Genomic DNA, 16,294 nt, shown 5'->3' with positions numbered 1-16,294 from the left:
CGCGGGGAGTGGAACCTCAAGGGGACAACGGCATTGAGCGTTTTGCGCGCCAAAAAGAGGTTGCTTACCGACTTCTTGTTAACAGCAGCTGGCCCTGGAGCTCTCCCAGGACGGACTGCTTCGCGTGTCGCCTCGCATGAGTAGTTGATGCCGGCAAAGGAACTCTCGCCTTAGGAAGCTACTTGGTCACCTCTTTGCGCATGAGAAAGAAGCATCTAGGCCAAGGTCACGGCGGAACGGCAAGCCGAGGTTGACGAGGATAGCGTGACAAAGAGCAAATGGCTGCATCCCTGGAGCGCATTGGACGACAAGCCAGGGACGGACTACAGACCGACACCACCCATGGACAAGTTCGACGACTGAGAAGACGATCGAAGTCATCTAGGCTTTCTCCGGGACGCCTGTGTGGAATAAAGGCCGCACTCACAGCCGCCAGCAGCAGGGTACAAACATGTCAGCAAACGGATTGTCGATTGCGCTAAGACGTAGCAAGGGCAGCGGCGACGGCACGGGTACGGCGAATGTCGCAATATGCTGGCCGGGCGAGATCAAACGGATAGGGACGCACATTCGAGCATCAGTCAGAATTGGCCGCCTCCCGGAGCCCGTCACGCCGCACATCTGGAATGCAAGCCGAGTCGAGAACCGGTTCTGCAGGCTCTGCAGCGAGGTGCAACACTAGGAGACTCCACTTTCAGGAGAAGGTGGACGCTGGAGAATGATGTTGCAGCTCCAAGATGTTCATCTTGCTTCAAACTGGGCATGGTCGAAGGAGGCTGTGCAAAGTGTGGGGTCGAATAGGAATGTCACTCTTGGTCCAGTGCGTCCGCAAGTGACCAGGCCAAGCCTGTCGTCCCGCGCAGGTGTTTCCAGCAAGACCAGCAGTCATGGCGGATACAGATGCCAATCTGTTTCTGCTGTCAGGATACCACCCTGTCGATTGTCCTCCCTCTTCCTTCTCAACCAACTTCCAGAAATCCTGGCTGACTGCCGACGGTCTCTACCTTATGCCTCTCATGGCGCCCCTCTTCGGCGTTGCCAGCTTCGGCTCGACCATCGTCTATCTAGCGGCTCCTCAAGGACTAATAGCGCCGGCGTCTGTGCGGATGCGAATTTCTCGACTGGCTGCAAGGAGGGGCAGCTAGATCATACATCATGGGCTGATTTCCCATGGCCGAACTTTTCCCCCTCGCCTACGATCCGGTAGTAAGCCTTTTTCGCCTGCTCACACCCTGCAACAGCTGGGTTCATGGGTTTTAAGAAGCTTTCCGTGGTCCTGGTCTCTGCATCTCATCCCACCATACTTGCAGGCGCTTGGTTAGTCAGGTCGACCGCAAGTGTGAGCACATTGGGCACAATGATGAGCCGTATTGAAGGACGGGCAGCAGTGGAGTTGCTCGACATCTGGGTACTTGGCACCGGAGTGTGCATCGAGCGACGAGCCGTTGGCTCCTGGTGATGGTGATATTGCTGACGGGGCATGAGTCCCGGACGAAGGCTCACAAAATGGACAAAACGCCTCAGAAGAGCAGCTGCCTGAAGGTCGAGTGCGTAAGTGCGTGCGTCTCGTCTTGCGTTGTCTGAGTTGAAGTGCCACGGAACGCGACAACGTCCACGAGGCCAGGCCGCGACAGCAGGACCCCGCGGCGCCAACGACAGTATCAGTATCGAAACCGAAGAGCTGTGATGTGGTGTTTCCTCAAAAAGACATGCACTCGAAGACGGTCTGACGGACGGCATGCAGACGAGGGGCAATATCATGTCACTTGGCTGGATTGGACTGATTCAGAATGACTTAATGCGAATGGCGGCGCCGCGTCTGGGCTGTATGTCTCGCGGCAAGAGAAAAGACGGCCATGGATGACAGAAGTATCGCGGGGATGTACATGTGAGCTTTTCGTCTGTTTGATGCTTGTTTGGGAGGGGAAGCTAACCCTGCTACCACACTTATGCTCTGGTCGAAACATTGATGGGCGTTGGCCCTTGGGCCCTTTTTCCTTCCACAACCCCCCCCTTGCGCAGAAGAGCCGAATTTGGGATGTGGGCGGTCCCCTCTTAGGGACCCCCCCTCCCCTTGACACCACACTAGATGTTCTTGGATGGATTTTCATGGGTCCCTCTTCCCGGGCAGATCTCCCAGATGTCTTGGCCCTTGCCTCGTGTGCGGCGTTCCAGCAGCGACAGCGACAGCAGCAGCGGCGGCGGCAATGATCCAGGAAGCAAGCGGGCCTGTAAGAAAGACGCATGTACCTCTCAGGGTGAGGCAAGGTACCGTACGTGAGTGCCTATATGCCATCCTCACCGCAGCCAAGTCAGTTTTCCATGTTGTCATTCTCACATCGCATGTATCGAAATACCGCTGGTCTTGGCCTGCCAGGCCTGTTTCTCATCCTCATTCGTTTTCGCCGCCGCCGCCGCCGCTGGGGTCGTCGCAGCGGGCCCTGTGTCCATCGCATATAAGATGAGGAACAGGGACGCGCCTGAGAATCGGGATGGAGGGGGGACAAACCGAAGACCGCGGGAAAAGGAACGAGAGAACGACAAAGAAAAGCGCGATTATTCGAATCCGACAGTGACCTGCGCCTGTCCCTGCTTCCGAAGCTCTTTTTTTTTTTTCCCCCTTCCCCATTCCCCTTGCCTACTGCTACCTTATCGTCAGGGATCTGGTACTTGGTCTGACTTATTGAGGAGAAGAGGAAGATTCCTCCTACCGGCTTTTGTCCCGCATTTACCTACTCTGAGAATATTACTACGTCTTTGTTCCACTTTCTCGACTTTTCTCTCAACGCATTTTCGACTCCATCACAGGAATTCGACTCGAGATATTGAGTGCCGGGAACCAATCAAAAACAGGTATGTTACCGTTATTCAACGCGTCTCCTAACTCTCTCTCTCTCTCTCTATTCTTTCCTCTCTATCCGTCTCTTCCAAGTATACGAATACGGTTCGATTTGATTTTTCTTGTTTCCATCTTACTTTTTTTCATTTCTTTTTCACGTTATTCTTTGCCCGTTTCTGTCGCCTCAGGCCGAGACCAACCAACCTTGCCGTTTACGATTGTACCTGGCCATAGTCATTAGCGAGGAAAGGTACCTTGCATGCCGTCATTCAAGATGTCTTGTTCCCCGTCGGTCAATTGAATTGAACCCCCCATTCCTCCTCCTCCTCCACTTGCCCCGACTCGTTGGACCCCTCCACGTTCCCGCCACGAGCTGTTGTCCATCTCGCGTCGTGCCCGCACGGCGCCTTCCAGTCCCAATCCGAACAAGACAGCCGGCGGCGGCGACAAGCACGGAAGACAACGGACAAGTGCTTGGCTGGGACCAGCGACGGCAAGCAAGCCGCAAATGGGAGAACACCTCGCATGCAAAATGTTGCACCTCAGGAAGCAAGAGCAAGAGCAAGAGGCAACATTTGCTGGTGCCCTCACCTTCCCCCGTCCCCCGTCCACCCCCGTTCCCCGTTCCGCTCCTACCTTGCGTCTTCCATTTGCTGTGTGTAAGGCAAGGTACGAAGTACGGAGTACGGGTGACGGAGTAAGGTACCTTACCTGACCTTTCCATCCAAGTCGTTCCGTTCTGCTCTGCTCTGCTCTGCTCAACCCACCCCGCCTGCCTACCTACCTTGCCTACCTTACCTTCCTTACCTTACCTTGCCTTACGGCAGCCATTCCTGTCCAGTCAACTCGCCTTCCACTCCCACTCCCACACTCATACACACCAAACCTTACCTGCCTTGCCTTGGGGCCCTTTTTTGCACTGCCTCAACGCCCTTTCCCTCCATCCATTCAGAAATTTCCCGCTAACCAGCATTTCCTTTCTCCCCTCAAGGTGGCCTTTCTCATTCTTCTCCTTCTCACCCCTCCTTCCTTTTTTCGATCCATCAAAGGCCCAGTCCCAATCCTGACGTCTGTCATCACAGTCACCACTCCCACCAACACCAACACCAACACCGCCCACCTAATTCCAACCACCAGGTCCGTATCTCGCTTCCCTCAATCCCTCGCTCTCCTTTGGAAAATATTGCAACACATCAGTACACTTCAGCCTCTTCCAACGGTCGACTGCTTCTCCTTTTTCTCCGCATCCTGTGGCGACGCCTGCAAACTTCTTTGTTTGACACAGCCCACAACCCCATTTTCTCCCCATCTCGCACTGCCATCCTCCGGCCTGGAAATTGTACGTTTGCTTTGTCGCCCATGTCGGGCCACTTTGCGCGCTATCGTCAAGTGACAAAGGCCATTACTGGACACTGCCTCGTCTCTTTGCTGCACAGGTGGATGCGAAGTTTCCCAATGTTGACTCGCATGCTCAACCGAGAAGTGCCAAAAAGAGCGCTTTCGTCCCTTGACTTTCTTCTCTCGCCATCAAGAACCCCGCTTGGCGCCACTCAGAAACCACTTGCATTTATGCATTGCAGCCTCCCTTAGACCTTTTTGTTAAACAGATCCTAACTCGTAAGACAAACAGATAATTCAGCAATCTCTCTGCAAGGAACAAGACAAATTACTCTACCATCAACATGTCTAAGCTCTTTATTGGGTACGTTTCCCCCCCTGCTGCGCCCGCGCATTGTCCACGTCGACAACGCCAAACAAACTTTTGCTGACGAGATTCCAACAGCGGCCTTGCATGGCACACTGAGGAAGGCACCCTCAGACAGAAGTTTGAGGAGTTTGGTGCCGTTGAGGAAGCTGTAAGTACTGATCGACCGGTCCGAAGAAACTTTCTTGAGAATGGCGTCGCCATAAACCATGGAGAGACACTTTGTCCCAACATTCCAGTAAAAACAAAAAAGAGAGAGTGTGTGTGTGAGACAGAGAGATCTGACCGCTATTTTTTCCCTGCTTGAAGGTCGTTGTGAAGGACCGCGACACTGGCCGCAGCCGTGGATTCGGCTTCGTCCGCTACACTCAGGATAGTGACGCTCAGAAGGCCATTGCTGCCATGAACAACGTCGAGTACGCTGCCTTTGCGAAACTGCTTTCCATTGCTTGCTTGTCCCGGCGCAATGATCGTGGGAACCCTTCAGCCGACTAACTCATCAACTTGCTAGGTTTGACGGACGCACTATTCGCGTTGATAAGGCCTCCGACAACGGTCCCCGCGGTGGCGGTGGCTACCGCGGCGGCTTCGGCGGCGGCGGTGGACGTGGCGGCTACGGCGCGCCCCCTGTGCCTTACGGAGGCGCTCCCGGTGGATACGGCGTTCCCAACATGGGCTACCAGCAGCAGCAGCCTGCCTACGGCCGCGGCTACCCCCCTCAGCAGCCCTACGGCGGTGCCCTTCCCCAGGGTGAGTCGACGATGCCTCCTTTGTTGCTGGTTCAGCTTGCTAACACCTCATAGATGGCTACGCACCCCAGGCTCCCTACGGATACGCCGACCCGTCTCAGCAGCCCCAGGGCGGCCGAGGCTATTAGTGCTCGCTAAGATTTCGGAGATTCGTTGCCCGCTAGTTGTCGGTATTCGCAACTCGGGAACATGCGGCCAAGACATGTTGCCGACGCTCAACTGCTCCGAGTCTGACAGACGTTCGTGTGCGCGCCCGTTGGTTCGATCGAGCTTTGGTGATATTCTTCGCTGCAACACAATACCCGGTTCTTCTGTTGCACTGGATCTCTGGAAAATAAAACCCCAACCCGCGGTCAAAAGGGTTGGTAACGGCCTAGTCTTCTCAAATGGAATGGTTTTCTGCTTCTGTCCTTGATCTTCATTCTTGTTGCCCCAATATGGTTGCTGCCACCAAGTTTTGGTGTGTTTTCCGCATGCGGTGATGGTTCCTTTTCCGGTGATTCTTGTGGAGTGTGGAGGGGGCGATATTGGTTGGTATTTGGGAATGATGCAGAGTGTTGTCGGTTTCGTCGTGGACGCCAACGAATTTGTGGTCTAACACTACTTGTCTGCCTGATTGTCTCTCTTGACTGTGTCTTCATGTGTTTAATGTTCTGAAACAAGAATGTTGGTTGACATGACTCCAAGGCGTTGTTGCAACACGAGCAAAAGGGAAAGATAAAAAGGGGACGGGGCAAGAGACTTGGTCTTCGAGAAAGAAAAGAAAAAAAGTGAAGAGGCGAAAGAATGTGCAGAAAACTCTTCAGTCTGTCTTTTCAGTCTCCTCCTGTTCCTTGACACTGGTTTCTTGCTTGAAGGTCCCGCCGACGGCTGACAACGGTGGTTGCGTCGCATCTTGCGATGTCTCCTCGGCGGCCATGATGGACCGTACTCGGTTGGAGAGGTCGGTGATGTGAACGTCGCCGCTCTCCGGGCTCAGTCCGTCGAGAGCTTCTTCAAGGCCAAGAAGGTAGTCGATGTTCAGCCCACTCGGGCCACGGCTCTTGCGGATGTGGGCGGCGAGGGCCTGAGGGTCCTGTGGGCCAACAAACTGGTCATTGTCTGGGGTGCCAATGTACACAAGTGTGCGGATTGGCTCGGAGCCATCAGCTGGGTAGAAAGGGGCGTAATGGATCGTGTAGCCGTTGATCTCGCGAATGTCAAGGTAGTCCTTGACCTCGGCAACCTTGTCTGCCTTGATGCGGTAGGCGACACCCCAGACGCGTTCGGGTGCCGAGTCGTGGTGGTCGGTTAACTGCTCCCAGAACGAACGCTCAATGAGGGTAACGACACGGCCGGGAGCCTCGGGTGTGCCTCTGTGGTCTTGACTGGTGAAGAGGTTAGAACGTCTTGAGGTGACAGCCTATGGCAGCAGCCATAAAGTCTTTTGAGCGTCAAAATGATTACCTTGCCTGCGTGAGGTGTTAGTGAGACTAGTGGAGGCGAGGATAAGGCAGGACATGAAGTGGAAATAAGCATTGGTGGCAGCGGGCACTAGGGACGCAAGGTGGCCTTGTGTCCCACGGGGCTGGATGAGACGGTACGCCCGGGGAAGGGAAGGGAGAGACGAACTTGCCAGAAGCGACGGACGTATCCCGTCACCCAACCAGGGATTCTTCTATCTGTGGGGGTGGACGACACAGATCAGCCGACGGCTCGGATAGCGGCAAGGGGCAGGAGGAGACGAAGGAGGAGGAGGAGGAGGAGGAGGAGGAGGAGGAGGAGGAGGAGGAGGAGAGAAGGGGGGTGTGGTGTGGACGAGGTGAGGCTAACCGAAGTGCGGCGGAGGCTTCCATATCAGACTCCTGGAGGACGGGGTTTGTAACGTTAGCACCGACGTGTGTGAGGCTTGTCTACGGCAGGGATGCGTGCGCCATGCGGGAGGGCGGGAGGAGCTGGAGGACAAGAACAGCGCAGCCCGGTAGGGAGAGCGGCAGGGATCGAGGGTGATCTCGAAGGGTCGAAAACGTACCCATAACCATACAGCCAGAACTCGCCGCTGCCGTTGGTGGAGAGGTCGGTGTCGGCCATGCCGGCTGTCGTAGATTTGAAGTCTGTCTGAGACGATGTACCACGCGAGGGAGGCGAAGAGATGGGATATGAGAAACGCCAGTCCAGTTGTCGCTGTCTACCGTGGATTCGAGGTAGATACGTGCACTGAGAAGCGTGTTACGACTGGTGTTCACGATGCCAAAGCCTGACGGAATTTCGAGCAAATCAGTCCCACTCCCGTGTAACTCGCTTCGGGCCCTGGACACACAAAACATAATAGAGAAGCAGTAGAGGCGGCTCGGCGATCCAGCTTGGATCGATCTCTCAGGGCACTTGCCCAGGTGTGTGAGGGCCGAAGGCCATGAAAGCCCGGTGGCACCCTAGAGCGGCAAACCGTAAGGGCCGAGGCGGGAGTTGTGTGAGGGGGCCGCATGAAGCCGCGCGTACACATGTTGGAGATAGGTAGACAGACAGGCAGGGAGGCAGACAGACAGATAGACATGACAGGACACAATGTGAAAGATCAGGTTTGAGGGGTAATGAAGAGAGGTGGACGATGAAGATGACGAGGAGGAGGAGGAGAAGCAAGAGGAAGAGGAAGAGGCAGTGTTCTAGAAGGGGAGGGGACTGGAGGGTCTAAAACGGGCCAGGCGGAAAAGTCAAAGTGGCGGGCCTATGTATTCGTAAGGTAGGGTAAGGTGAAGCGGGTGTGGTCTTGAAGAGAAGGAGATCACGGTACATACGATTTTGGTTGGAATGAGAAGGCGGGGAAGAATGGGAGACTGGAGAGGGAGACGGACGTGTTCCAAGTGTTCGAGAAAGAACGGGCAGGTCGAGTTGATGGCCGCGAATCTGCAAAAAAGCTGGAAAGCATACGCAATCCCGCTTGCCGGCGTCCCGTGCTGGAGGCTCGGCGTTCTGGGGAGGGGCATTGGTGCCGGGGCTGTGGTGGGGCAGGCAGGCAGGGCAGACTCTCACTCAATGGAAGGGGAGGATGTTAGGGTGGTACGGGCTGACTGTGGACGGTCACGCTTACACGATGATTCGAAGACGAGGAGAGGGCCTCAAAGCAGGACCTAGAGATGAGGCGCATGGATGTTGTCCACATGCAAGATCAATCTACAACAGTAGGCACGGATGAGTGAGGTGATTACTGGTGTGAAGCCAATGGAAGGTAAGAGGAACGGACACCTGCCAACTGGCCAGATCATCTCACCTCAGGTGCTGGCGAGTGAACGTGCCATGGTGAAATAAGCTTAAATGGGGATACACCTCAACCACCAGCTCAATCTCAGATGGTTGTCATGCCGCCCGGCCCGGTAGTGTAGAGGACTTTCCCGTCACCTCAAGTGTGTGTGTGTGTGGTGTGTGGGAGCCCGGAGTTGTAAGGAATAAGTGACATTCAGATACCTTAGGTACCGTACTCTCAATTATGTGTATACGTACCCCTCTAACGCATGGTCCAACATTCATTCCCGGTCCTGAATCCTGTCAAAACTTACTCCATACGGCAAGTATCCGTAATGTACGGAGTATCCCGTATCCCGCGCCTCTCCGGCTCTATTCCGAGGCAGCACCTGTCTGATGATCAAGCTGAAGCCTTTGGGATGCGCAGCGTGGTCGCTGAGCAATTGCAATGATTGGGGAGGAACAGAAGAAAAGGAAAGAAAAGACGGAGGCTCCGGCCTCGAATTTAAAGTGTGCAGGACTACGCAGGACCCCTTTCTGCGGCTCCCGTCACGATCTGTATCTGGATCGTATCACGTACCCGGTCCCGAGACGAAGAAAAGACCCCTTGGGGCCATTTAGTGGATACAGGGAACAAAAGTAAGTAGGTACTCCGTGGTACACCCACGCACATGTCATCACCCACACAAAGGACAGAGGCAGGTAAGCTAAGTCAAACTACACTAGCAATAACGGTATTGAAGATACGAATTATCCGTACGCTAAGCGCGTATGTCGCTGAGCTGTCCCGCGCTAGAGCCCTTGTGGGTTTGTTCTTCTGACGGGATTTGCGCGGACCTGCCCGTATCTTTTTCTGAGGTCTAAAACGTCCAGTGTTCAATGTTGTCTGTGATTGCAATGGGTATTCTTCCCGTCCTGTCTGCCTTTCTCAATCAATAGCTCGCATCCTCCCCCTTAGCCCCCCGGCGCGGCGTTGGCTTAAATCCACCCGATAGCCACAGGACCAGGAACAGCAGGCGAACGTGGCGGGGCCACGAAACCGAGCTGGGCACTGACTGTGACTGACTTGACTGACAATGACTCTGACGGGTGACTCTAATGATTGACTGACTGAATGGCAAAATGTCGAAGGAAGTCGAGAAATGAGGAAAGAAGACAGAACAATACGTACAGAACCTAACATGGAACCAGAATCGGGAAAGAGGCAGACAGCCCTCGCGTATCCGTATCCGTACCTTCCCCGGTGCCTGATATCCGTAAGGTAAGATAAGGCAGGAGGTACCTTTTGAAGTCAGGTACAGAAAAGTAAGAGGGAAGGAGCAAAAAACAGGCATCAGAATCCAAAAGCGAGCAAAGAAATCACGTACTGCGTAGAGCTTGTTCTTGTTCTGTTTTTAGCCCAAATCCCCAGAAATGCAATTTCGCACACATCCACTCAAGAGGCTGACTATGCAAACCATCGCCTGTTCATCCCGTCTCCCGCACTCCCGCTGGCCTATGGTGTCCTTTTTTTATCCATTCGCAATCTCTCAAGCGCACCGCGAAGCCGTAAACCGCCACAACGCTTGCGCATTGCACATTGTACCCAATTCTGTTCAATCTGTTTCGTGACGTGACCCAGGCCCCGACTCATACACACACCGAGCCTTCGGCTTCTTCCAATACCTCCCGTCATCAATAATACACGTACCTTCCCTGCACATCACCGCTCGTGCCATCCCGCGCCACCCCAAAAGAGAAGCTGTCCTGTCCGGTCTTCCGTTTGCCGAGAGCTCCCACCTCTTTGCATGTCTGTTCAGTCTTGTTTTACAAGGCCAGATAACAGCCTCCCCCCTCTTCGTCATCTCCGCGACCTGTCATTTATTGCCTGTCTGTATCCCTTCCCCTCCCTCCTCCATCCAGACTGAAGAACAGAAGCAGAAAGAAAGCCTTGCCTTACATACCACGGTCATCACCACCACCATAAGTCAACCTACGACCCGCAACTACTACCTTGGACATCAGCAACCACCCATACTCAGCCCAAGCCTCACTGCACTTTCGGCGTGCGGCTGAAACCAATCTCTGCATTCTTGTCACTGAGCTCAAGGCCCGATTGGCACTTTGTTCTCCTTCGCCGCAGCCTAACCCACCGGCCACCCAGCCCTACCTCTTGACTAGCGTGCCGACTGCCGCCTGACGTTGAGTCGCGGTTCCGCTCCCCTGCTTGCTTCCAGGTTCCATTCTCTCTTGGCTTTAACATACAGCTACTGCGGCTCCCCTCTATTCTCTCTGCCCACAGTAATCCCTCCCCCCACCTCGCCAGCTTCATATACCCCAGGAGCCTCAATCCAGTCTTGCCTCCAAAGACCCTTCTCTTTCTTCTCTTGAACTTTTGCTTGCTCCGAATCCGCACCAATTTTCGCAATGGCGTACAACAGACCCTACAACCCCGATGAACTTCCAAGGTACGTTGCACAATATACCATTCACCTAGCCCATTGTCCATCCCCTTAATACCCAATCTCCTTCTTTACCCCGCCATGCTAACCCCCTCCTAGGTTCGCGGAACCCGAACAGGTACGTTTGCGCCCTCGGCCTCCGGTCACCTGACGGCATTTCTACTCCATTCATCCCATCGGCACCCGTCCACCCCCCTGGATCGCGCATCTTGCAGATAAACTAACGGTTCCATCATAGAAGGGCGGCGCTGCCCCGGCACCTTCCCAGCAGCCTTCCCAGCAGCATCCTCAGCAACACTCTCAGCCTCGCTACGAAAACAAGCTTCCAGCCGTCCCTCGCGACGAGTACCACCGTCCCGATCCTCGGAACGACCATCGCCGACCTAGCCCCAACATGTACGGCGTCAGCTCTCCTCCCCCGACGGGCAACCCCCGCCCGAACGCTCAGCCCCGGCCACCTCCCAACTCCCGGCCGCCTCCCTCTCCCGCTCCTGATATGAGTGCAGACGGCGCAGACCCAACACTGCTCCCCCTATTCCGAGCGGTCGATAAGGATGGTGAGTGATGCCACCGGCGTCCTTTTGCAACATCCGCCAACTAATGACTGTCTATAGGCACTGGCCAGCTGTCCGAGCGGGAGCTGTCAACTGCCCTCGTCAATGGTGACTGGACTGCTTTCGATCCCCAGACAGTTCGCATGATGATCCGCATGTTCGATTCCGACCGCAGTGGTACTATTGGATTCGCCGAATTTTGCGGTCTCTGGTCCTTCCTTGCGTCGTGGCGCACTCTGTTTGACCGATTCGACGCCGACCGATCTGGAAACATTTCCCTCGGCGAGTTCACCAACGCCCTTGTCGCTTTCCGCTACCGCCTCAGCCCCGGTTTTGTCGAGCTTCTCTTCCGGACATACGACAAGCGCGGAGAAGGTGTCATGTCCTTCGATCTCTTCGTCCAGGCTTGCATTTCCTTGAAGCGCATGACGGACGTGTTCAAGAAGTACGATGACGACAGAGACGGCTACATCACCCTCAGCTTTGAGGACTTCCTGACGGAGATTCTCAAGCAGCTCAAGTAGGTCTGACAAAAAGAGAGTCTAGGTGTGGGTTGCAAGACGCAAGGAGTGGGATGGCCCGAATGTACTATTGGGCCACGTCACATAGGGAAGCTATCCACACGGTCAAGCCGGCGAGGTTGGGCTGGGAGAGAGATGATGTCTCCATGATTTAAGAAGAGAGAAAAGAAGAAGATGTTTTGTTCAGGTGGGAACATTAGATACCCCGGGTGAATGGGTGCAGGTAATGGAGAGGTCTATGGTCTGGATTTGGCACTCTACTCACAAGGGGTGGAACTCAGGATTGAAGGCATGATATGGAAATCATCTAAGGTGGAAATCATGGCAGTGCCTCGAGCAAGATGTTGGGCATTGCATTGAAATTTCTTCACGAGCATTATAATCACCACCGCTTCGCTCCATGTGCAAATTCTCTCCCTTATGGTCATCGGCTACCCTCCTGGAAGAAGCCTCCTTGGTGGCTGGGCGGATGAATAGTAGTATCGGGCCTTGATCATTGTCGAAGAGATCTACGTGTTCGCTATTGTACGAGGTCAGTCGTACTTGAGCTGGCAATCTGTCCCTAGACTAGATTCGATTCGATCTCTTATATATGTGTTGACATTTCAGCATGTCAAGAACGCCAGAAGTTGGGAGTCTGACCTAAGAAGCAGAATGCTTCTAGAGACCCTTTTTCTTTTCTTTTCTTTCAACTACTGCCTGGGACAAGACTATTCAGGACTCCGCGTCCGACAAAGAGAAAACAATTGCCTTATGTTGGACAAGTAACTTTAGCACCTCTTTCAGGCAATTATTAGGGCGAACTACATCTGCGTTCTCTCAAGTTTTTGATATGCCGAACTGCTTCCAGCAACACCTTCTTTTTTTTTGCGCTTGACTTTCCTTTAGATCAAGGTCAAACGGATTCTTGGAAGCTGAGACGGAGAAAAGGATTACGTGCTAGACCAAAAGCTACTTCAACGTGAATTACTTCCCCCCCCCCCCCTCCTTATGGGGCAATGGTAGATGGACTCAAATCAACACCGCGAACTACAAAACCCCCAATCATATAAATTTACTTGTGAAACTCTTTCTGAACTCCAGTATTCTCTTTTTAGAAAGAGTAAGCACGAGGTGCAAAGGTGGGGTGGGAGCCGTAGCAGCCGGCAGCAGCGATCAGAGGCAGAGCCGGTAGCGGTGTTGCTTAACCTTAAGTGGGCGCAGAGCTGCTGCGATGAACACATATACACACATACAACCCCAAGACCAAGAGTTTCTTTTTTTTTTACTTCCTGCTTTTCCATCAGACTTCATGCCTAGTCTTCTCCGTATTCATCAACGTTGTATCTTTAGTCGTAGTTAGGGCGTTAGATGGAAGAGGGAGTGGGGTTCACACAGTAGTTTGTGTGCTGAACGCATGTGAGTACGAGACCGGCACGTAGTTCTTATAGCACCTTGGCAGTTTACATCAACCAGTAAAAGTTGGGTCTTCAGCTATATAGCTATCATCGGAGGAGTTTGATCTTGCTTAAGCGGTCGTGGATGTTCCAGTCCACATTCTCGGTTCCGGCTCTATGACTGTGTCACATGTGCGACATGCGTCTCTTTTATAGTGCAATATCTGATAGATATTGGGGACTTACATTGTCAGCTATAAATCGTCAGCTATAAACTATTAGAGAAAGAGCGAACCACAATCAGCAGCCTAAGAGGATTAAGGGATCTGACCAATGCAACTTCGTTGGCTATATTATAAATTGTATTCCTCGTATAGCGGCAGCGCTCCTTATAGGGGTTAGACTTGCCATACAGGATACAAGAGATTCCCGTCCGCTAGGTATTTAGTCAAGATTTCTTCTATAGTCTACAATACACATGTCCCCTTGATATTCGAGGCTAATTACAATCAATAAACATATGTAGGTCTCTATTTCCACCTCAAATTCTACATTTATAGCAACAAGACCAGACGTTATAACATGCTCATATCTCTCAGCAAGTCTAGTGCTATTGCAAGAAGAATGCTGTCACAGTGAGGCACCCCATCAATACTTGCTTGAGCTACAGCTGGTATTCTTAGCAGGTCTTGTAGGCGAATCTGTGTCCACTTTCCATATGATGCCATCGCAGCAGGTCTGCATCTACTTACTGAGAGACAAGCCTTGTACTAGATAGGTTATTTCAATGGTGTGTGACGATTTAACTCTATTGTAGGGTAAGCTTTCCAAATTTATTGGCATCTCCGTTGATTTCTCTTTCTGATACATATGAGTTGTTCATTCAGTCTAAAGGAGAGCTGCACGCATTTTTTACTCCAGGCTTTGTGGTATGGTCACTCGTTGAGATGGGTATCACACACACGAGAGTACTGTCATCGTTATGACAAGAGGGAATCATATGAAATAGCCACATATATTACTCGTATTGATTCTGTGTCTCTCAAGTGGCTATCCCTCTCCATAGCTCATACTCAAGAGCTCTGTTTGGCCCCCCATCATCCCCAACACCAAAAGAAGACATCTCGCCGTCCTGGGCGAGCATGCCCCCTAAGCGCCTAACCCAAAATCCCGCTTGACCCCAGAACCCCTTTGATTATCCATCTTCTCCTATTTACATCTCATTAATAACTTGTTAATTATATACCTGTGATGGTATCTCCTTTCCAAAGAAAGGGTGGGTATATCTCCTTTTTCCATGTCCCGCTTCGCTTCCCCATACTACAAATGAAAAAAAAAAATGAAAAAAAAAAGGAAAGTAAGTCTCCGTGGCCCCAACACATACGGAAGACACATCCCGGGTTTGACCCGGGAGAAGGAGAAGACATAAAACCTGCAACTCCGCCCCGGTCTCCGCAACTGGGGTCACGGGTATCCCGTCTTTTCATCAACGGGGCCCATATTTAGCCGTGGTATCAACCGGCGGTAAGCCCCGTCCCCTCGCCCGCCCCTTTAACCTCTTTCCGATCTCTGGTACCTTGGACAACGACGACGAAGACGACGGTGGTGGGGAGGAGAGAACCCTCGCACCTGGCTCGATGTTCCACACGCCTTCCCTTGTCATGGCGACCTCCTCGCCGACGCCGAGGACAAGAACATCGGTGCTCTTGGACCCCTTGGCCTTGTCCCTCTTGTCCTGGTCGCTAGCCCTCTCGCGATCCAACCTGTCGCCGCGCTTTCTCCCGCCAGAAGAAGAATGAGAAGAATGAGTAACCTGCTTCTGGGTATACTTCTTCGTCCGCAACATCTTCGTCACCAACCCCCTAACATCCTTATCGCCGTCGTGTGTGCTAACCCACGCCCTGGCCCCGAGCGCGGCTGCAGTCTCCTGGCCCGCCGGCATGCCCGCCGAAATGTTCCCGCCGAGCCACCAGGGGTTCGATACGGTATCGAAACAGTGCAGGAGCGCCGTCAGCGGCAGCGCGGCCTCGGCCTTCAAGTGCGTGTGGGCGTACTTCTCCAGGCAGCGGTACGAGATGCCGTGGGGCGAAAAGATGACCGAGACGGCTCGTCGGTCGCGGGTGTCCGGGCTGATGGACGTGGCGGAGCGTACGGAGCGCAGGGACCGGCTGCTGGGTGGTGTCTCAGGCGGTGTCGGCAGGCTGAGGTAGGCGGACGAGTTCTTTGTCTTTTGGTGGTGAGATCCAGATCCCAATCTGAGAGACGAGGCGCTGGCCGCAGTCCGCAGTGAGACTGGCGTCCGAGGGGGCGTCATGAGGTGAGGGAACCGCGGCCACGTCGGCGGCGGACGGTACGTGATGCCAATGGCGGCGTGCAGGCCTTTAAAGTCCCTTCGCTGTGGGATAAAGGCGACTGTGACCTCACCCGGCTCGCCGCCCGGGAAGAAGGGGGGCACCTTCACCCGGATGACTGTCTGCTTCCCCGTGGCCTGCGGATCCTCCCACCGCGGAATCGCAAAGACCTTATCCTTGTCGAAATACTTCCAGCTCCGGATCACCTTGGCCGCCGCCGGCTCCGCCAATATCAGCGTCCTCGTGCCGCTGGCCGGGAGCTGGCGAAGCGTCGCCTCATTGCAGTGGTCGCTCTTGTGCTGGCTGATGATGACGAGGTCGGGCTCCGGGAGGTGCTGTAGGGAACACACGCATGGGCACTCCTTGTGTGTTGCGGTTGAGAGGATCGAGTGGAATATGGTGGAAGGCCCCGTGATCCATGGATCCATCAAAATTCTAAACGGCCTTGGAGCAATGCCGGGAAGTGACTCGGGCACAATGGGCTCGAAGGTGAGGAGGAATGAAGCATCCGCATTGAGTTGCTTCACAGTCAACGCCAT

General features: G+C 53.8%; 4 protein-coding genes across 4 annotated transcripts; 2 read left to right on the top strand and 2 right to left on the bottom strand.

Annotated features, from left to right (window-relative positions):
* Positions 1-4,521: 4,521 nt before the first annotated feature.
* Positions 4,522-5,421, top strand: N0V96_004043 (uncharacterized protein; the record flags this gene model as incomplete). Its single annotated transcript, XM_053188110.2, has 5 exons — positions 4,522-4,541; positions 4,623-4,695; positions 4,854-4,960; positions 5,056-5,294; positions 5,348-5,421. 5 exons carry the CDS (start codon positions 4,522-4,524, stop codon positions 5,419-5,421), a joined length of 513 nt encoding a protein of 170 aa, XP_053054072.2.
* A 674-nt stretch (positions 5,422-6,095) lies between these two features.
* N0V96_004042 (uncharacterized protein) lies at positions 6,096-7,363 on the bottom strand (the record flags this gene model as incomplete). Its single annotated transcript, XM_053188109.1, has 2 exons — positions 6,096-6,660; positions 7,305-7,363. 2 exons carry the CDS (start codon positions 7,361-7,363, stop codon positions 6,096-6,098), a joined length of 624 nt encoding a protein of 207 aa, XP_053054071.1.
* Positions 7,364-10,918: 3,555 nt separating this feature from the next.
* Positions 10,919-12,031, top strand: N0V96_004041 (uncharacterized protein; the record flags this gene model as incomplete). Its single annotated transcript, XM_053188108.1, has 4 exons — positions 10,919-10,959; positions 11,053-11,071; positions 11,192-11,510; positions 11,568-12,031. The coding sequence occupies 4 exons, from the start codon at positions 10,919-10,921 to the stop codon at positions 12,029-12,031; spliced, it is 843 nt and encodes a 280-aa protein (XP_053054070.1).
* Positions 12,032-14,890: 2,859 nt separating this feature from the next.
* N0V96_004040 (uncharacterized protein) lies at positions 14,891-16,294 on the bottom strand (the record flags this gene model as incomplete). Its single annotated transcript, XM_065757006.1, has 1 exon — positions 14,891-16,294. One exon carries the CDS (start codon positions 16,292-16,294, stop codon positions 14,891-14,893), a length of 1,404 nt encoding a protein of 467 aa, XP_065614219.1.

The sequence above is a fragment of the Colletotrichum fioriniae genome, assembly GCF_027942845.1.
Source record: "Colletotrichum fioriniae strain IMI 355084 chromosome Unknown scaffold_4, whole genome shotgun sequence".
Lineage (NCBI taxonomy): Eukaryota > Fungi > Ascomycota > Sordariomycetes > Glomerellales > Glomerellaceae > Colletotrichum > Colletotrichum fioriniae.
The sequence above is the reverse complement of the archived record's forward strand: the minus strand, read 5'-3'. Positions and strand labels throughout refer to the sequence as shown.